The 23,226-nt window shown below is 41.3% G+C and overlaps 1 protein-coding gene across 1 annotated transcript in view; it reads left to right on the forward strand.

Moving 5' to 3' along the window:
* LOC126485019 (uncharacterized) overlaps window positions 1–23,226 on the forward strand; it is a 98,004-nt gene that overhangs the window by 60,023 nt on the left and 14,755 nt on the right. The window contains exon 3 of the mRNA XM_050108623.1: window positions 22,186–22,290. Coding sequence (XP_049964580.1) covers window positions 22,186–22,290 — 105 coding nt within the window. The remainder of the gene's footprint in view (window positions 1–22,185; window positions 22,291–23,226) is intronic.

Below are 23,226 nucleotides of genomic sequence, written 5' to 3' on the forward strand. Positions count from 1 at the left end.
ACATCGGTGAGAGGCTACAACCCTGTCTCACTCCCATCCCAACCACTGCTTCCCTTTCGTGCCCCTCTACTCTTACAACTGCCATCTTGTTTCTGTACAAATTGTAAATAGCCTTTCGCTCCCTGTATTTTACCCCTGTCACCTTTAGAATTCGAAAGAGAGTATTCCAGTCAACATTGTCAAAAGCATTCTCTAAGTCTACAAATGCTAGAAACCTTGGTTTGCCTTTCCTTAATCTTTCTTCTAAGATAAGTCGTAAGGTCAGTATTGCCTCACGTGTTCCAATATTTCTACGGAATCCAAACTGATCTTCCCCGAGGTCGGCTTCTACCAGTTTTTCCATTCGTCTATAAAGAATTCGCGTTAGTATTTTGCAGCTGTGCCCTACTAAAATGATAGTTCGGTAATTTTCACATCTGTCAACACCTGCTTTTTTTGGGATTGGAATCATTATATTCTTCTTGAAGTCTGAGGGTATTTCGCCTGTCTCATACATCTTGCTCACCAGATGGTAGAGTTTTGCCAGGACTGGCTCTCGCAAGGCCGTCAGTAGTTCTAATGGAATGTTGTCTACTCCCGGGGTCTTGTTTGGACTCAGGTCTTTCAGTGCTCTGTCAAACTCCTCACGCAGTATCGTATCACCCATTTCATCTCCATCAGCATCCTCTTCCATTTCCGTAATACTGTCCTCAAGTACATCGCCCTTGTATAGACTCTCTATACATTCCATCCATCTTTCTGCTTTCCCTTCTTTGCTTAGAACTGGGTTCCCATCTGAGCTCTTGATATTCATACAAGTGGCTCTCTTTTCTCCAAAGGTCTCTTTAATTTTCCTGTAGGCAGTATCTATCTTGCCCCTAGTGAGATAAGCCTGTACACCCTGACACGTGTTCTCTAGTCATCCTTGCTTGGCCAATTTGCACTTCCTGTCGATCTCATTTTTGAGACGTTTCTATTCCTTTTTGCCTGCTTCATATATTGCATTTTTATGTTTTCTCCATGCATCAATTAAATTCAATATTTCTTCTGTTACCCAAAGATTTCTACTAGCCATTGTCTTTACCTACTTGATCCTCTGTTACCTTCACTACTTCATCCCTCAGAGCTACCCATTCTTCCTCTACTATATTTCTTTCCCCCATTCCTGTCAGTTGTTCCCATATGCTCACGTTTATCCAGGTCCCATCTCCTTAAATTCCCACCTTTTTGCAGTTTCTTCAGTTTTAATCTACAGTTCATAACAAATAGATTGTAGTCAGAGTCCACGTCTGCCCCTGGAAATGTCTTACAGTTTAAAACCTGGTTCCCAAATCTCTGTCTTACCATAATATAATCTGTCTGATATCTTCTAGTATATCCAGTATTCTTCCATGTATACAACATTCTTTTATGATTCTTGAACCAAGTGTTAGCTATGATTAAGTTATGCTCTGTGCAAAATTCTACCAGACGGCTTCTTCTTTCATTTCTTACCCCCAATCCATATTCACTTACTATTTTCCTTCTCTCCCTTTTCCTACTCTCGAATTCCAGTCACCCATGACTATTAAATTTTCGTCTCCCTTCACTACCTGAATAATTTCTTTTGTCTCATCAAACCTTTCAAGAATTTCTTCATCATCTGCAGAGCTAGTTGGCATATAAACTTGTACTACTGTGATAGGCATGGGCTTCGTGTCTGTCTTGGCCACAATAATGCGTTTGCTATGCTGTTTGGAGTAGCTTACCCGCACTCCTATTATTTTATTCATTATTAAACCCACTCCGGCATAACCGCTATTTGATTTTGTATTTATAACTCTGTATTCACCTGACCAAAAGTCTTATTCCTCCTGCCACCAAACTTCACTAATTCCCACTATATCTAACTTAAACCTATCCATTTCCCATTATAAATTTTCTAACCTACCTGCCCGATTAAGGGATCTGACATTCCATGCTCCGATCCGTAGAACGCCAGTTTTCATTCTCCTGATAACGGCGTCCTCTTGAATAGTCCCCGCCCGGAGGTCCGAATGGGGGTCTATTTTACCTCCGGAATATTTTACCCAAGAGGACGCCATGATCATTTAACCATACAGTAAAGCTGCATGCCTCGGGAAAAATTACGGCTGTAATTTCCCCTTGCTTTCAACCATTCGCATTACCAGAACAGCAAGGCCGTTTTGGTTAGTGTTACAGGGTCAGATCAGTCAATCATCCAGACTGTTGCCCCTGAAACTACTGAAAAGGCTGCTGCCCCTCTTCAGGAACCACACGTTTGTCTGGCCTCTCAACAGATACCCCTCCGTTGTGGTTGCACCTACGGCACGGCCATCTGTATCGCTGAGGCCCGCAAGCCTCCCCACCAACGGCAAGGACCATGGTTTATGGGGGTGGGGAGGCAGTAGGAATGATTATTCCAGTAGGAATAATCCCTCATTTTGTATTAACGTATGACGGCGGTTGCCGCTACCACAGTACTAGAAATCTTTATTAAAAATTTCAGTCATGATACTCAGGCATTTTTAAAAAGATCACGGTTAACAAGAGATACAATCACCGATCCTGTAACACAGAGACAACTGGTCAATTATTTAATGAAAGTTAACATACTACAAATGCAGAAATTCTACTGTAACTTTTTTTTTTTTTTTTTTTTTTTTTTTTTTTTTTTTTTTTTAGATAGAAACAATTCAGTAAACAGCTAGAGCTCGTGATACTGACCAACAGGTAACTATAGACATGCCTCATAAATGAGGTAGCCAGATTCCACAATTTTCACTGACTATAAAGAATAATTCATAAATCAGAAGAATTACAACTGAAGTCTATACCCTTAGATTTTAAAATCAGTTTGGAATAATGACGGCCACAAACCCACACACATTGACAGAAATGGGCTCAAGTAGTACCAGCATCCCATCCTCATCGTCAGTTGTTGGGTCCTGCTCACTCGTCTCGTATAGGGTGCCTAAGGGATGCTGCCTTCTCGGAATGCTGTACAACAATTGAAGCAAATAACATGAGTAGCTTTATTCCTATAAAGCAGATTGACAATTCTTAACTTTGGAGTTACATCGGTGTCGCAAATGACATGCAAACAGCAATAATCTTCGCTATAGACAAATCCCAGTAAGCATTTGATACGGATCGCTACAATCTTTTCTGCGAGGGCCGGTCTACAACAGTTCACTAATGTCAGGCCGAGGTTGGCAGGAGCGGCGCTTATATTCACTTCTTGCAGAGGCCGTTCCAGGCGCGGCACGGTCGTTGTCAGCGGGATATTGACTGACGTTTTCTAACCGCCTTCTCTGGTCCTGCGTTCTTCCTCTTCGTTCCGTCGCTTGTGGTTACGCCAGAACAGAAATTACACTCCTTTCTACATCATCTGTGTTCACATCGTCACCTCCACTATTCATTTTATGTCTTTTCTGATTGTCCTTTGTATTTACGCCAGCCACAATTTTGGTATCAACATGTGCCAAGTGCAATCTCGAAGTTTTCTCCTCAAAATTTATGTTGACGCTCGGTTAATTATTTGAAGTTTTCCTTCTCATCCATCACCTCCTTCTGTAACATATTTTTTTCTGTTTCATTTTATGTATCTCTCGATCCTTTACTCTGCTGTCATTTTGCGTCTTGACAAGTTCCACTATGACTTTTAACTTCGTAATCTATCCCTCATGGCTGTTAAATCGTTTATTCTGTTTCTATTGCTTGCCTGTTACTTCCTCAAAAGTATTTTCAGTATTGTTCATCACCGAGTTTTTGTTCTCTAGCAAATTATTCGCTTTTTCTCCTTACGTGCTCCCTCTGGTACCCGCCCATTTTTATTATTATTTGTTTTTGGTCTTCACCCTGTTTGATACTCGTCATTATTTGGAACAGTAAATGTAAATGGTCTGGCTTTACTCGGGTATTCGCCGTGCAGCTCCCGTGCGTGTCTCCAGCTGGCTCTGTAGGTCAGAGTATCGTAAAAATAAGGGCTGGAGGCCATCTTCTGCTTGTTCACCGCGGCCGGTCTCCTCTCGGGTTAACTGCATGTGCCCCCGTTCCGCCAGCTGCGCACCCCGCGTCGTCTCACTTCCCTCAGTACTCTCTCTCTCTCTCTCTCTTTTCCGCTTCTGCGGCCTATCCACTTGCACCGTCGCCTGTGTTTCGTGTGTAACGCCCACTGCTAGCATTTCGCGTGAGTCATCACTCCGCCGCAATATCGAAAGGCCATAGTCCTCCGCTTCCGCTTTCGTTGTACTTCTCCGCCCCGTCCTTGCCACTGTCTCTGGCATTCGTTCTGGCGGCTACATTTGTTTTTTCTCTTCATTTTCTGTTGCGCCTAATGGTTGATTTTTTGTGCGCGCCCGAGTCGAGCCCGTCGCTCGATTCGAATATACGCTGCCCTGTTGATATGTTACACGAAACTTGTGCTGTCCTTTCTTCCTGTCCGCGTGTTCCACCACGTGTCGTGTTGTGTGTGCCGCGATGGCTTTGCCACGTCACGCTTACCTGTTTCGTCGAATTCCGGTCCTACATTTCTCGAGAACTACAGTAGCTTTTTCTTAAAATTCCGTTCTTCTAAACGTACCTCATCATCCTCATTCTTTTTCCTGTCATGTAATTTACGGTCTCGTTCTCATAACTGTTAATTTGAATGTCCCACAAACAAACGAAAGTATCCCCACATAATTAGTCCCATAAACATTCTTTGTATATTAAATAATATAACTACGCACACTTCTAATTGCAGTTCATTCCAGTTCAACTCTGTTCAGCACAGTTTACGTGACTAGAACGCGTATCTCATTTATGATCTCATCACACGAAACAAATTGTTTATATTTTCAAACGGTTCTGGTACTGTTAGTATCCTCATATCCTTGATACTCTTCTAAATGCCTGCATGTGTAATTTCACGGAGTACCTAACTGTTCAATTCAAGGAAATTCAATAAGTTTTACTGTTCTCCTTCCTGTCGATTTATTCAGAATTTTCCACCTTTCTGACTCATAGCATGGTTACCAAGTATAGATACCCAACCTGTTTCTTCATGCTTAAGATACCACTAGTTGTAACGTCGCTGTATGGTAAGTTGTTAAAGGCTGTTTTATTGGCTGGCCTGACAGTGATTTTGATGACATCTGACAACTTTTCTGAACTGCATTTACTTGCCCATGAAGTTTGATTATCGTCATTGCGTCACGATAAAAATTTATCTATATTAGTTATAATAAAACGACATCCTCTTCGTCTGGGCAAATGTGTTCTAAAGTAAGAGGTTACCATTTGCTGACACAGTGTGCCAATGAGCTGCGTTATTCCTAGCCACACTGAAATTACGTATCATAGGATTCGATTAAAAAATATAAGATGTATTGGAGCTCACTTCATTTCTCTTTCTAATCTCACTTTAGTTATTACATCAACTGTTCTTGAGATAATTATTACCAGATTTCATAGGCTTTACTTCCCTTATTCAAATATTTACTTGTTTACGAGACTAGAATCCCACATTACTCCATCCCAGTTGTCTCTATATTATTCTTACGTGCTAATCATTCTTAATCTGCCTCCTCCTCCATATCTGTTTACTTGGTAAGTCTGTGACTCCCTCTCCTATGCGCTGTCATCCCCTCTCTGTTTTTTTTTTCGCCGTCTACCCCAAGCTTGCGTTGCCTGTCGATATACAGGATGGCCACAAACGGTCTGAAAAGCTTTCAAACGTGCTGAAGGGTAGCTTGCACAGGAAATAGCTACACTCCTGGAAATGGAAAAAGAACACATTGACACCGGTGTGTCAGACCCACCATACTTGCTCCGGACACTCCGAGAGGGCTGTACAAGCAATGATCACACGCACGGCACAGCGGACACACCAGGGACCGCGGTGTTGGCCGTCGAATGGCGCTAGCTGCGCAGCATTTGTGCACCGCCGCCGTCAGTGTCAGCCAGTTTGCCGTGGCATACGGAGCTCCATCGCAGTCTTTAACACTGGTAGCATGCCGCGACAGCGTGGACGTGAACCGTATGTGCAGTTGACGGACTTTGAGCGAGGGCGTATAGTGGGCATGCGGGAGGCCGGGTGGACGTACCGCCGAATTGCTCAACACGTGGGGCGTGAGGTCTCCACAGTACATCGATGTTGTCGCCAGTGGTCGGCGGAAGGTGCACGTGCCCGTCGACCTGGGACCGGACCGCAGCGACGCACGGATGCACGCCAAGACCGTAGGATCCTACGCAGTGCCGTAGGGGACCGCACAGCCACTTCCCAGCAAATTAGGGACACTGTTGCTCCTGGGGTATCGGCGAGGACCATTCGCAACCGTCTCCATGAAGCTGGGCTACGGTCCCGCACACCGTTAGGCCGTCTTCCGCTCATGCCCCAACATCGTGCAGCCCGCCTCCAGTGGTGTCGCGACAGGCGTGAATGGAGCGACGAATGGAGACGTGTCGTCTTCAGCGATGAGAGTCGCTTCTGCCTTGGTGCCAATGATGGTCGTATGCGTGTTTGGCGCCGTGCAGGTGAGCGCCACAATCAGGACTGCATACGACCGAGGCACACAGGGCCAACACCCGGCATCATGGTGTGGGGAGCGATCTCCTACACTGGCCGTACACCACTGGTGATCGTCGAGGGGACACTGAATAGTGCACGGTACATCCAAACCGTCATCGAACCCATCGTTCTACCATTCCTAGACCGGCAAGGGAACTTGCTGTTCCAACAGGACAATGCACGTCCGCATGTATCCCGTGCCACCCAACGTGCTCTAGAAGGTGTAAGTCAACTACCCTGGCCAGCAAGATCTCCGGATCTGTCCCCCATTGAGCATGTTTGGGACTGGATGAAGCGTCGTCTCACGCGGTCTGCACGTCCAGCACGGACGCTGGTCCAACTGAGGCGCCAGGTGGAAATGGCATGGCTAGCCGTTCCACAGGACTACATCCAGCATCTCTACGATCGTCTCCATGGGAGAATAGCAGCCTGCATTGCTGCGAAAGGTGGATATACACTGTACTAGTGCCGACATTGTGCATGCTCTGTTGCCTGTGTCTATGTGCCTGTGGTTCTGTCAGTGTGATCATGTGATGTATCTGACCCCAGGAATGTGTCAATAAAGTTTCCCCTTCCTGGGACAATGAATTCACGGTGTTCTTATTTCAATTTCCAGGAGTGTATTAAGAAAACGAAATTGGTATGTTGCGCCGTTTCGGAGTTAATTAGCATTGAAGTTAGCAAATCAGGCCGTTTCGAGCACGAATTCTACAGATCCACCAGATACAATTAGATTCAGTAGTTCTCACAGCATAGATGATGGCTCACGAAACTTCTCAGCCTTTGGCTCAAGTTCAGTGCTTACTACTGCCCCATGTCCCCTTTTTTGGTCGCCGTCTTGTTCGGTGTTAGGAAGCAAAACGAAGAACACGTTTGGCTACTTAACGGCCTGATTGGCTAACTTCAATGCTCGGAAACGGCGCAAAGTACTGAAATTTTTTCTTAATGATTATTTCTCAGCACAATCTACCCTGCAACACTCTTACAAGGCTTTTCAGACCATCTCACTTAGTTGGTGTCTCAAAAGGTACGGTATAACTTTAATGTTCTGTAGCTTTCAGACTTGGCCTATGTGAGACAGTGTATCACATAGGTTTTATGCCATTCAGTCAATTTCTACATGTGCGTCTTTGATGACTCGCTTATAATCAAGTCTGTATTAGAGATCTACCCACCCTCGACGTAACATGTTCGCATTAACCGTGGCAACGGCAGCAACGATTCGGTTCTTTAAATCATTGATTTTGCTGACAGACGTCTGACAAGTTCTGTCCTTTAAACACTTCCATAAAAAGCAGTCCACTCGAGCATAGTCAGTCGACCTAGGGAATTAGACCACAACTGCCAGTCCAGCTATCTGTAAACATCTGGACTAGGGCATTGCGCAAACTCTGAGCTCAATGTGGCAGTGCCCCAAATTGCTGGAAAACGACTGTGTATTCCGGGCCAGCCGGTTGTGGTAACGCGAACACCTCACATCAACGTAGATTAACCTCTTTGGCTCCACAGTACGCGGTTTGGTCGTGCCCCAGATACGAACATAGCGTATGGTTACCTTGGAAGGGCGCCTACATCTGTAGGCTAGGGGAACCGAATACCCCCTCTCCACCCCCCCCCCCCCGAGCCCGCCCCTAGCTCTCAAGGAAAGGAGAAAATATAGCGTATTCAGATGTTTCTATTTCAAGAAAACGATTTAAAAGCCTGTATTACACAGGTTTTCGACATGATCAGATCTGAAGTTCTGAAGTCGCCTTTCGCCTTCCAAAATATTAAAAATATACCATTTTCAAGGTCTGCAGCCAACCTTCCCCCCCCCCCCCCCCCCCCCCCCTTCTACAAATTACTGTGTGGGTGACCTTGATACCTTACCACACACGTGGAATTTTGCTTCGTCAGTAAATGCTAGGTTGTTAAGATAATATGCATTCTTCTCTAAACGGTGAGTATGTCCACAGCGAATTGCAATGTGTGCAACAGTTGAAATCGACGTGAATACATCTGCAAATGTTTCGGAGAGACACAGTGCCAGATATGCAATGAACGATGGAGAGCCAACCCTATCCGTTCTGCGTCGGCTACATCGTTCCAAGTCGCCCAGAATGATGTTTGACAACAACGCTTCCTGTCTACATAAAGTTCCTATACCGCCGGCGTATCGATATCTGCGATGACAGATACTTCCTTTAGCGTGTTTCGAAGTAGCTTGGGACTTGCGTGTCCGATTTGGTCTGAATAAACCATTCCACACAGCGAGCTTTTCTTGAACAGTTACCGTTATGCTCCACTCACACGATAACCAGAAACGTAAACAAACAAAATGTTGTAAATTGGTCTGTCAGATAAGCTGATTGGTTCAAAATGGTTCAAATGGCTCTGAGCACTATGGGACTTAACATCTGAGGTCATCAGTACCCTATAACTTAGAACTACTTAAACCTAACTAACCCAAGGACATCACACACATCCATGCCCGAGGCAGGATTCGAACCTGCGACCGTAGCGGTCGCGCGGTTCCGGACTGAAGCGCTCAGAACCGCTCGACCAAAGCGGCCGGCAGCTGATTTGGTGTGAACATATTTACTAGTTTCGGTGCTATAACACACAGAGGTAGTAGCGTACTTTTGAACACACGGGGTACATCTTCGATGGACGCTACGATGGCGTGATGCCACTGTCCCCACCGCTTGCCCCGTTATTCACAATGCGTATCCATATCGCGCAACTGAGCCTTCAACAGCTGAAGGGCTTATTTCAATAGTGGTACAAGTCCATTACCGCCACTTTTCTGCCTATAATGCTTCTGAAATTAATGATCCAAACAAACAGAAAGAAAGGTTCATCTCTAGCTAGAAGCCATATGCTTGAATATTTCTGGTATCTCAATTACAGATTATTCAGTGCTCATTTAACTTTAGGTCACTGTATCTCAAAATGAACAAAGATGGACTTCTACCACTATTGAAATAAGCTCTTCATTTGATGTCTACACTAAGGAACTGTCTGTACTAAAGAAAAATCAAGATACGTTATAGGATTTTTCGACCTGGACAAAGCGTTCGACAAAGTAAAATAGGAATAAGCTATAGAGGCAGACAGGTAATATACAGTAAGTACAGGAGCCAAGAGGGAATAATAAGACTGAACGACCAAGAACGAAGTGCTCGGACCAAATAAATATTGGAAACCAGACTCTATGTAAAGTAATTGATGAAATTACATGAAAATGAAAAGAGCCTCTTCCATCCTTCACTCCATCCCATTCTTTCACAACGCCCCCTCCCCCACATACTCACAGTTTCATTTCACTTCTAGCCCCACACCTTTTGCCGTAACTAACACTCCATCACACTGCTATACACTTATGTCCATTCATCCTGGTTTCGTGGTTTCGCCCTCCCCTATACTGAAAAAAAAAATTCCTGCTTCACTACTGCTTCCCTACTATCACACAGTATTTAAATACACAAGAACATAATTAAATAGAATTACACACATATATTGATAAATAATTAAAAAAGATTGTAGGTAAGAGACAAAGAAGTTGAAATATGATGTTGGCACACTACAAAAATGGCTCTGAGCACTATGGGACTGGCACACTACAAAACACAAACTGCAGCACGTGGTTAGAAATACGAAAACAAACAGAATACAGTGGTGTGTATTAAAGTGTGTTGTGGAAAACAAAAAAAAATGCTTAGTGCTGCAGAACAACTAATTATTAGAGCAAAATTATCAGTGCCCAACGCAGATAAACAACGATGTGCTAGCAGAAGGCATTTCCCGATGTAAATGAGAAATCAAGTCAAAATCACTGCAAGTACATATCAACATATTATTAACGAACTGTATTTCGATCTAAAAGCAAATAAAAACGTAAATAATTTAATTACAGACTGCTGATGATGCTTTACGTCCATAAAGCGAAACGTGTCTGGTGAAAAAAATCACGAGTTTTTGTAGTTGCGAGACAGAACAAAAATACCCTCAAAAATGTAGATATCTTTCCGTTTTTGTTGTCTAGCATCAAACTAGAAATTAAAACATTCTTGTAAGTCTTAGAATTCCTGGGACTGGTAAGTTGCCTGTATCATTGTTGATAACAGGCAAAACCCTTCAAGATTCTCCTTTCCTGGACTGTATGAACTGACTGTATACACAATTAAGTCTGTACGGAACTCACAGTGTGTGACTTCTAACCGTACTTGGTCATTTTCTTTTGAATAATTTTCTACTGCTGTAACGGAAAGTCGTCTAGGGATTTGCTGTTGCAGGTGACATACGTGTACCAGTTTACGTGCACCCTGTTCATGGCGTGGACGTCTGGAGCGACAGATCTCATCTGCGTGAACGTCGTCATGCAGCTGTGCAGCCACCTGGAGATTCTGTGCTGTCACCTGCAGCGAGTCGGCGCCCAGTGCTGCGGCGATGCGGGAGGCAGCTGCGACCACGGGTACCTCGGTAAGAGCGCGGAGAAACCGACTCCAGATAAAGACGACCTCCGCGATCAGCTGCGACGCTGCATTCGGTACCACCAGGAGATCATTAGGTATAGTCACTAGTGTCTGTAAACGGAGATACTTTTAAAATATTCGTTTTGCTTTTATTGTGTGATCTATCGTAGCCCCATACTGGGAGCCGAATCACAAGTATTCGTACATACTTTGTTATGATATAAATGCAAATTTTACGTACTGGATAGAGGTCCACCTGTTATGCAAAACACTGTATTTTTTCTTTACGACACAAACATATTTCAGCACTTATGTCCCATCATCAGTTTGTTCTCTTTATCCACACCTGGGAAATGTGAATGTGTAAAGTCATAAATAAATTACGAAAACTAGACGTACAAACAGTTTTTGTTGGTCGCTGTCATTACCTTAGTTTTACGTTATAGGTTTATTCAGGACCCTCTCTATAGCATCGGATGCTGGTAGCTTGCCACCTGTAGCTAAATGCTTTTAATGTGAATTACGTTGCCGGTTTAACACATCGCTTTACATACAAAAGAAATTTTGTTGTGAGGAGAGATTTTGCAACTAAAATTTACGATTATTTAAATATATTTTTAGCAATCCCTTTTTCCTTAGCACTTCCATGAAGTGCTGAGAAGCACACACAAACGCTATACACATCAGGCAGGAATTCTTTTATAAAGAAACACTTATCAGCGTTGCCAAAACACAGTGCAAATGTCGTTAATGTGCGGCAAGTTCCAGTTTGCGTTCACCTGATCTTACGTGAGTTTGGTTCGGAATCTGATATTTGTTTACTTTTTTTTCAAACCTTCCCTTCTTCTTTCCCTCTCTTTCTCTCTTTCTGTGTGTCTGTGTATATATGTGTTTTTGTTTAGCTATTTAGGTTGCCTGCGTTCCTTCAATGTGTCAGATATTGTGTAGTGTAATAATTTTAAATTCTTTTTCTCCTTACTAGTGCCTTCTGATTGTGCAAGTTTTCTTCTGTTCTCACTTCCAGATGAGTGATGGTTTTGGGTGGTCACAAGTATGGATTTGGAGCTGATACTTTTTAAAATTCTTAGGTGTCTCGAATATCTTCTTTTAAAGGCTATATGAATTTGACCTATGTATACTTACTGACAAGTGTTGCTTATAAGTTCATTTATGTGTGAGCTTTGAATATAACTTTGGGCGTTTGTTGTATTCCGTAAATATTGTTGGACTATGATCGTTATCAGCTTAAAATGAAATTTACCGTAATAACATGAATGAGAAAATTAATTACGAGACCGTCACATCTTTTAGACCTAACCTATATAAATGTACGCAAATGGAATACTTGTTGTTGTCAAAGGTTAAGGTTCAAAAATGGTTCTGAGCACTATGGGACTTAACATCCATGGTCATCAGTCCCCTAGAACTTAGAACTACTTAAACCTAACTAACCTAAGGACATCACACAACACCCAGTCATCACGAGGCATAAAAGGTTAAGGCCCTAGCTGTGAATCGATAGGCCTAATACCAAAAATGAAAACAACTAAGGTGCTAACAAAAACGAGATTGAATGGCCACATAAATTCAGAAATGCATATGATTATCTGACAAAGTTAAAATACAGAAAATGAATCACGAGCTTCAAATGATGTGAATCTTCAGGTCGCTAAAGTTATTACGACAGATTCAAATACCACACATAGCCGCACCTCACGCTCTGAAATAACTGACCAATTTTCTATTGCTCGATTACAGGGAGGAATGTTAAACTGGAAGAAACGTGTGACCAAACCACAGATGAACATGGAAGAATGAACTTGCAATGCTCAGATTTGTAAGAGGGATTGTCCCATTGCGCCATGCTGCTATTACTATTCTCCCTGATATATCTGAAACATGAGGATAGTGCTCCCTACGTCTCTAGCTCACTGATGTGTGATGGTAGGGTTGCGCTATTACAGACTCGAATTTACGACTCCAAATCGTTTGCTGCAGGCAAGGTTGACCCAGACGAAATGTGCTCTGCACCACAACCTGCGCTGAAGTTCCCTCTTGTCTGTCCGTCTCGAGCAGCCTGCTACTTCCTTCCCACACACAAAACGTAATCACCATTCATTTTACAAGTACTCTCTGTCCACCAATGGCGTAACTGTTTCTTTAGCAATACACCTTGCCAAGGATGTGCATGTTAACAAACTGCTATGACTTCTCTGAAAAACTTCCCTCCATGTGATTTGTCTTCATGACGTCAAATAAATTTTAGCAATGGGCATTTTCACGTCCAGCAACTAGCCTCGCTTCACATATACTGGGAAAGTTAAAGAACTGAACCGGCGATTAGCTGGTAGTTCTGTGACATCTTCACGGTTTTTGGAAACCCGGAAATTCATGTCTGCTTAAGCACTATTCCGAGCACAGGCAGTTATCGGGCCTCATGCTGATATGAGTTCCTTCTCCAATCCAACAGCTCTCTGCTCATCCGGACGGAGTAAAAACATGACATAAAACTGAAAAATAACTGTGGTCTGGAAGGAAGCCTCACAGAGACGCAATTTTCCCCATGAAAACCCTTATGCTCTAAATGTGGCATGGCCTGACTCTGTTTGTGTGAACACTTTTGTGCTAGCTGATTACCAAGGCCTGGTTCTTTTCTGCTGGATGTTACATCATGTGTGTTGAGTCAACAGTGAGTGTGAGTCCCAAGCTCACTTAGAAAAGGAACGCATAAATCCAGCACAAGGTTAAATGTGAAAACGATAATTAAGTCAAGAGGTCACCAGCAAGTCAGCTCATACAGTCATTCCAGTGATATACTCTCTTCAAGGGTATTACTGTAGGTCCTGCCTCCTGATTATCCTCTGATTGAATTAATTATCAAATGTTTTTTATTCCAGTCTTTGATTCCAACATCAATTCTTTTGACGATGACCAGTTTCAGTCAGTAGTGACCATTCTCAGATCTTTTCTACACTATGTCCTAAAGTGATAAAGCCGTAATGGCATCGTCAAAACATATATACTCAGCACAGCATCGTCACGTAGATCTAAAATAAGGTGTTGCCTATTCTACAAAAAATAAGGTGATGCGTATTTTACACCTTATTTTAGATCTATGTGATGATGCTGTGCTGAGTATATTTATATGTTTTGACGATGTGTTTTGACGATGCCATTACGGCCTTATCACTTTAGGACATGATGTAGAAAAGTTCTGAGGATGGTCATTACTGACTGAAACCGGTCATTGTCAAAAGATTTGATATCGTGATCAAGGACTGGAATAAAAAACATTTGTCAGCATTGGATCACTGTTAATATACGCGACTATGTCGCATCTGGTGGAATTAATTATCATTAAAAATAAAAAGAGAGAAGCAGAATGTCTTGAAACTATTCATATTAACCTGCTTGTATCAAAATTTTACGCCGAAGGTGGCCATCTCAAGAATGAAATTGAGGCAAAAACAAGCAAAATTTAAAGGCAACGATAGACTGTATTCAAAGAGAAAAATCAAGCTGATCTATATGTCAAACAACCTCAATGGCAGCCAAGAAAGTACATAAATGGAATCCTTCCCAAACCCTATCATGTATATAAGGATCAAGCAACTGAAGGAAAACACATAAAATAACAAAGAAACCACTGCAATACATTCACATTTAGTGCTGTCCTGGATATTGAAGGCAATCCTTGACAATTACTGAATGTACACAAATCTAAACATGATTTCTTTTCCAGGAGGTCATATATCATTCACAACTTTATCAAGATCAAAGTTGAAATTAAATTATAACAATTATTTTTGTTACTCTACCCATCAGAAAGTGCAGTCCCTTCTCAGTTCACTACATGATAGGATAAAATGTTCAGAGACTGAAGGACCACACATATCAAGTGCTTTGAAAGTAGATCCGTATAGCTATGTCAAAGAATATACAGAAAATACATGTACTGCAGAAAACATACAGGTTTTTATACTGATAGGATTCTTCCTTTGAATAATACAGAGGTATCCTAAAGATATATTCATCAACGAATTCGACGACAGATACATGTGAAAATTTAGCAAGGAGGTACATCCTAAAACATAAAAGCATGGAAAGTAACAAACTAACATTTAAAAGATACACAACCCCTATATATATATATATATATATATATATATATATATATATATATATATATATATATATAATTATAGCTATACATATTTTCCTGTATGAGAGAAGCACTACTTCCATACTATAAGAAATGAAAAACAATAAGATGTGACAAGGACTGCTTCAAATAATTCAAATGACTTTATCTGTGATAACATGATTTGTAATTCTTCTAATGTGATAATGGCAAAAACGTACCTATGCATTAAGTGAGTCATGGAATTTGTAAAAAAAAAAAAAAAAAAAATGCATGCTTTACTTTCTTCAGAATTCAAAATTTTTTCTAGTGTAATATTAGGCTGAAATATAAATAAAACAGCAAACAAACTATGCCCATTGTTATTCATGTCGGTCCAGAAGATATTAAAAATGTTTTTTTATCTAATGATATAATGTGAAAATCTTGAAGTCACCATAGTACTTATTAATAAAACATGAAACACAGTATATGGAAAAATAACATTGTCATAAATCAAAAAGGTCCAGGGAAAAAGGACACTTAATAGCATAGAGTGTGAACTTGACCTGAGGTTGAAATCATACTATATGGTTGCAGAAGATCTGTGGGGCATTCACCATGCCTCATGAGTGTGAGGGGGATTAATCGATAGATGACGTACAAAGAAAGGGCTGTGGATCAGTACAATGCTCTTACATGTGCTAAGGACTTGCAGTTTGGGAGCATTGGCAGTAGGCAGCAAATGTATCACATCTGCCAAGTGAACAGGAGAACTCAGGTTCGAATTCCAGCCTTGGAACCAATTTTCAATTATCGATTGCCTCTCCATATCTCCATCATGGATGTGTGAGATTTGAAAATGTCTCTGGAGTCCTACAATTTCATCAGATTAAACATATATGGCTGGGTTTGAGGCAGGATCCCCCTTTTATTCCTGTACAATGCGTATGAGTTTAGGGGGAATACCAAGTAGGCTGAATCATGAATAGGAAGTTTCATTGAGGAGGGAGGTGTGCTAGGGTTGTCTGTGCAGTTGTCCAACGCCATTGTGCCAGTGTGGTATAGTGGCTAACAAATATGTCTAGTGAACAGATGACCTGGGTTCAAATCCTGCCCTTGGTACAAATATCCATTTATCACTTCAGTCTGCATGTATACATAATAGATGTCTTAGACTTGAAAATGTCTCAGGGATCATACCGTTTCAGTTGATTAAACCACCTAGGCCTGAGTTTCAGGTACAATCGGTTTCATTTGACCCTCAGGTGCTAATGTAATAGAGTTGCAGTGGCTCTGCAATGCTATTTCAGTTTACGGGGTACCAAGTGGACTGAGTCTTGAACGAGGATTTGGTTTGAGGAGGGAGGAGTGCCAGGGTAGTCCATGCAGTTGTGCAAACTCACAGTGCAAGTGAGGCATAATGGTTAGTGTATCATGGCACACTCTTAGAAAAACTCATGTTTTATGGAACTGAAGGCTATACACACAGCTGGTTTGAATCATACTTAACAAACAGAAAGCTAAAAGTTGTTCTGAATAACACAAATAATGTTGGGAGGGTGGTAAATTCTAGTGAATCGGGAGTTATCACAAAGGGAGTCCCACAGGGTTCAATTTTGGATCCTCTGCTGTTCCTTATTCATGTTAATAGCCTCTCACTCAACGTTCAGCAAGCCGAACTATCACTTTTTGCAGATGACACGAGTTTACAATAAACTCGATTCGAGAAATAGCTGCTAAAGATATTGTTAAGGATGTCTTTCAAAGAATTATTAAGTGGTTTTCAGGAAATTGACTCTCCTTTAATTTTGAAAACACTAACTATGTCCAGTTCTATACACCGAATAGTCATACTGACAATTGATGTAGCTTATGAACAGGGTTTAGGTAACTGGGTACTTTTCTCCAAATTTATGGGTGTTCACATTGATGGCAACTTGGACTGGAAGAAGCATATTACTGAGCTTCTCAAACAATTAAGTTTTGCTTCTTTCACTCTTCGTATAATAGCTAGTCTTGGTAATAAACAGATCAGCCTCCTATGTACTTTACATTTTTCCACTCAATAATATCTTATGGAATAGTTTTCTGTGGCAACTCACCACTTAGACATAATGTATTGATTGCACAAAAGAGAGCAGTGAGAATAATTAGTGGTGTTCATCCAAGGATGTTGTGTAGGCACCTATTCAAGGAGTTAGGTATTTTAACTGCACCATCAGAGTGCATTTATTTGCTAATGAAATTCGTTACAAATAATCCATCTCAATTCACAAAGAACAGTGATGTTCATAAGTACAACACTAGAGGGAAAAAATTACGTTTTCTATTCGTTATTGAAGCTGTCAGTTGTTCAAAAAGGAGTACATTGTCCAGCAACAAAAATCTTTGATCATTTGCCCAACAACATAAAGTGTCTGGCAGGTAGCAGGTCAAGTTTTAAATCTAGCTTAAAATTATTTCTTTAGGACAACTCCTTCTATTCCATGGACGAGTTCCTGTTTCAGAACTGGTAAAAATGGAATTATACCTCTAAATGTAGTTGCCTGTGTATAACTAAAAACTTCAGTAATATTTATATTAGCACTATTCATGTCTATATATATGTATCTTGTAATCTGACTTGTTCCACAACATATCGATAAAATAATCGTAAAAATGATCTTTGGAACATGACATAACTAAACTAAACTACCTACTGATCCGGAGATGCAGATTCGACTCCTGGCATTGGTACAGATTTTCGTTCTTCGCTTCAGACTATATATGTGCAATATAAATTGATCTTGATATACACAGAAATACCGAGAGTGATGGCAGACAGCAGTTGCGGTATTCTTACTAGGAGAACAGAAATATGAAAATCAGTGGTGTCCGTTTTAGCATAGTACTGTGTTGAGGTACAGACAGACTACCGTGTAAATCTTTCATATGGAAGGAATGTGTGACTGCATCGATGTAATGTGGGTGAGGGGGGGGGGATCATTTTCGTGATTATTTCTGTAGGCAAAAATGATCATTGCATATGGCACAGCACGAAAACGACCAATAACCAGGACACGGGCACTAACAACCTTAGTAGACATCAACAGCTCTGTTGTCCCTGATTGTAGTACGACCCCGATTTGAGTGTGAGCCATACTTTTTTCTCAGTCCCCTCTCTTCCCCTAGGAGACTCCAGCCGACTCTCTTCTAATCAAGTGCTCCTTAATTAATGCCCCTGTCAACAGTGAAAGCGATTAGCCCACTATAACTCGACGATCTTGGCCATTTCCACCTCTAGTGTGGTGCCTACTCACTGCCCGTCATCCTGGTCTGTTATCGCAGTCCCTCCCCACTCCTCGTTCGAGAATCTCCACAGTCCTTGACAACATATTCAGAACAAAATCATATCCTACTACAATATTAAACACTACACAGATACTGTAATTGCTTCTTCAGTAAAATGTTAAAACAGTCAAATGACTTCTCTATCCATCCCTCTTTTCTAAGAAAAATTCCCTCTACGTGATCTGATCTCATGATGTCGCATGAATCTTATCACATATCAGTTTCAAATGCAAATGGTAGCCTCGCATCTCAGGTCTCGGGGCAGTTAAACAACTGTGCCCAAGAATAGGCACTAATTCTGTACCATCTTCAAGTTTTTGGACAACTGAAGGCTCTGTTCTTCGTAAAGGCAATGCTCCAGCCTCCCGCTGACGTTCTTTCTTCCATCCTACAGCTGTCGGCTCAGCTGGCCAGACTGGAAACATCCCATAAAATCGAACAATAGATGCGGGCTGCCAGGGAGGTGCCTGAGTACGGAACTTCTAGCCTGACAATGCTTCGCTCTCCACCTGGCTGGCACAATTTCCACGAGTGCCTGTGTCTTAGTTGCATGAATAGGCCCATATTGTTTCTGCCGTGCCCTAATTCGCCTTAGATGAGGCCATTATGTATGCAGTTCTCAAGCACTCTCAGAAAACTAGTAATATACCCAGCATCAGGTTACATGTAAAAACGCTACTTAAGATAAGAAGTCAGAATATACAGTCATTCCAGTCACATTTACTTTCTGAAGCGTTTATTGTTGGATCCTGCCTCCCTTCCGTTGAATTAATTATCACGTAGGATGAAAAGAGACAAGCCGAATTCCTTGCTGCTTTTCAGTAGAAAAAATATAATGAGAAATAACGGAGATCCTTTTCATAAAACTAAACAGAGTTTACCAAAATGTATCTCATGTGCCGTAAAAAGATAGTCTACAGCGTGTGTGGGTCAAATGGCCCTGAGCACTATGCGACTCAACTGCTGAGGTCATCAGTCGCCTAGAACTTAGAACTAATTAAACCTAACTACCTAAGGACATCACACACATCCATGCCCGAAGCAGGATTCGAACCTGCGACTGGAGCGGTCGCTCGGCTCCAGACTGTAGCGCCTAGAACCGCATGGCCACTCCGGCCGGCTACAGCGTGTGTGGAGCTATGTCACTGAGACATAAGCTATTGTTAAGAAAGCCTTTTAAAACCTAATGGTGCCTCGGAGAGCAATGGAGAAATTAATACTATGAATTGCTAGGAAAAACCGGAAAGAAAAGGAATTTAATAAGCTACATATTCGAGAGTAATGGATAATAATTATCAATAATCAATCAATAAATGTTGATACAACTGGCATTTTTAAGGAAGTAACTTCAAAGTCTGCACGCGACGAGGAAAGACACAATTACCCAACGGAAGATGAACACGTTGCATCATAATGCACTCAGCTTATCACCAAAGATGGTAACGCAAAGGCGTAGGAACGACAATTATCCAGTTGTAGAAACCATGTACCTGACATGGACGGTTATGCTGTTTGTTAAGGTGCTTACTGAACGAGTTTGCATCGTTTTCCATGGTTCAAATACGAGGATGAGTCAAATGAAAACCTTAAATTTGTAATAACAAATCGAAATTTCGCGACGTTATCCTGTAAGTTGGTAAGCGTGCTACAGCGAACGTGCAGAATGGCCTGTAGGTGGCCGCACAGTGCAGAGGCACACATACCGTCGCAGTGTCAGCATAAAGATGGCCGCCCCACTTGCGACTTGCACCAGGGAAGAACAGAGATCTGTTATTCGGTTTTTGCGTAGTTAAGGTGTGAAACCTATCGAATTTCATCGACGAATAAAGATTCAGTACGGTGATGCATGTTTGTCACAGTAGCAAGACTACGAATGGAATAGGAAGTTCGCAAATGGTGTGACTTCAGTGAAAGATGCTCCCCGTCCAGGTCTGGCACAACAAGTTGTAACTCCACAGAAAATTGCAGCAGTTGAAGCCATATGAAGGAAAACCGCCGAGTGGCACTGAATGACATTGCAACATGTTTACAGAATTGTCATGGGTCAGTACACCACATTGTGCATGATGTGCTCCAGTTTCACAAAGTTTCTGCAAGATGGGTGCCACAGCAGCTGACTCCTGAAATGAGAGAACGACTTATTGATGCTTGTGAAGATCTTCTTCGGCGCTTGGAACAAGAAGGTGATGTCTTCCATGCAAGAATCGTTACTGGGGACGAAACCTGGGTTCACTTCTACCAACCTGAAACGAAGAGAGCGAGCAACCCAGACCTTGCCCCGAAGTGATTTCCATATGTTTGGACCACTCAAAAGCAATGGGAGGAAAGACGTTCCGTTCTGATGAAGAGGTACGCTACGCGGTGCATGAGTGGTTGCACAGACTACCAAAAGAATCCTTATCTAAAGTAATTTATGCACTTTGTAAGCGCTGGAGGACTTGCATTGAGCGTGGGGGAGATTATGTTGAAAAGTGATACAGCTTTGTACAACTTCTGCACAATAAATAATATTTAAAAAAATATTTAAGGTTTTCATTTGAATCACTCTCGTAACTTTAAGCTTCGTGGAATAAGGAGACCTAAGTAACAAATACACCAGTGCAGTTCTGTAATTCATATGGTGGCTGGACGGTTGCATGAGGTGAATCTGTCTGGCATATAATGCAGGCAGAACGATAAAGAGATTGACTTCCAATTATGTTTTATTTATGATTCATAAATTTTAGAACATAAGATTGCTTTTTTCTTATTCAAGATAAGTAGTGTTGGTACGATTTGCATTCTAGGTTCAGAAAACGTCCGCAACGTGGTATTAATGAGCACAGTTCCTCTCAGATGACATGTGTTAAAATGTCATTAAGACTTAGTCATACTTCTGCCATTACAATCTATAGACGGGAATAGTTTTACAGTAAACTATATTACTTTGATCGATTGAATATTTTTTAATTTTCCAATAGTGTATCAATAAGATGTTTTTTTGTTTGCTCCTGCCTCAGTGTGGCTCGTGAAATGGACAGCCTGCTGTGGTCGATTGTGTTAAGCCAATGCCTTTGCGGAATGTCCGTCTTGTGTCTGCTGTTATTTCAGATGGCTCTAGTGAGTACCATTCAATTAAAATACCTAACAATAAGAATAACATCCTTCTGATTTCTTACTTGATAACAGGAAACTACCTTTAGTGTTATATACCCATCATTCATTTGCAATAAGTTCGAAGTTGGACAAACTATAAAATACATGAGTCGACCTGCATGTTACCCAAAGAATAAGTTGTCAGTATTTGATTTTATTTATCTGTTTTTCCATTCTGATTGAATAAATTTTCACAGTCGCCACCATGGTGTTAACATGTTATATAGTATGTTTAAAAAAAAGCGTGAATGGTTGAGCTTGGGTACCGTCGATTTGTATACTTAGGGTACAGTCCACATGACACACGTATAGAGGTGTAAGCTCGTTGAAAGAACTATCCTGGCATTTAGTTTAACCCACTTTAAGGAAATATCCAATTGTTAGTGTGTAAGAGTGACATAATATCAAGAAAGGAAACGTAGCAAAAATGTTCAGTTACGACATAGGTTATAACTTCAAGAACAAAGAACTAAATAAGAACTCTGTTTAAGAATTAAAAGCAAAACATGTAAATTCGTACTGCATGTATGATGTAAACGCACAGTGACACTCCTGTAAAGAACATCTTTCAAACCTTATGTGATTCTATTATATTATGTTTGTTTGGACAGCATACGTTGACTATCGAGACAATTGCCAAGTACCTGAGCTACATGGCGTCGATACTTCTTCAGATCTTCTGCTACTGTTGGTTCGGAGACAGTCTAAGTTCAAAGGTAAGTAATAGTAATATCCTCTTTTATATCCAAGCCACCTGATAACCGCGTATTGCCCGGTTCCATATTTATGCAGTTAATCCATTACAGAGAACAGTAGTCAAATATATCAAGCAATCTTATCTACACGTGTTATAGGTATGAGAATTGTGCACAAATTGCAATGTAAATACTTCAGATATACCTTACATTATGTATTAAACTCAAGTCTAGTTTATACGAAATATTTTTAATTTCCCTGTAAAAACAAGGCTGATTTGTATGCGAATATACTCTGCATCAAGTAATACAAAATAGGTTGTGAGAGATATACGGTTCTCTGCCCCAGTAACATTGCTTAACAGATTGCTTTGTGAGCTGTTGGTCGCAATGCGGAAGTCCTTCAGGAAATTTCAATACTGTAAAGAATGACGGATGCCGTTTTCATGACTTTTATTTGAATTAAAGCGTCTGGCAGCATCTAGACACGTGTTGTTGAAACACTTCACAGTTTTAGCGATACGAGGAACATACAGATTAAAATAAAGCGAAACCACATTTTACTCAAAAGAGGTCGTGGTAGTAACTGAGTTCAATATGAGAAGCTGGCTTCTTTCCGAAAAGTGGATCTAGTTGGTACGTTTATACCTTACAACTGAACAACTATATCTGTGAGTTAAATGTCTATTTAGGAATTGTGTCTACTTAATCGGTTTATCAGTGCTCTGTGTTACTTTCAAGGTATCTAATATTTCGTTTCGTCTTGGCACCCAGCAGAACACATCAGCAAAACAGAAACTTTCTCAACATAGATATCCATTGCTTCGATCCGACTCTGCGACAAGCTACCACATACTAATCGTTACTGTAACACTTTGTTGCATACAAGAAAACTGTGAAGCACTTCCTCAGATCCCCGCGGTATCCTTCCCGTAAAAATTAACATATATGACAATT

This window comes from Schistocerca serialis, chromosome 6 (genome assembly GCF_023864345.2).
Source record: "Schistocerca serialis cubense isolate TAMUIC-IGC-003099 chromosome 6, iqSchSeri2.2, whole genome shotgun sequence".
Lineage (NCBI taxonomy): Eukaryota > Metazoa > Arthropoda > Insecta > Orthoptera > Acrididae > Schistocerca > Schistocerca serialis.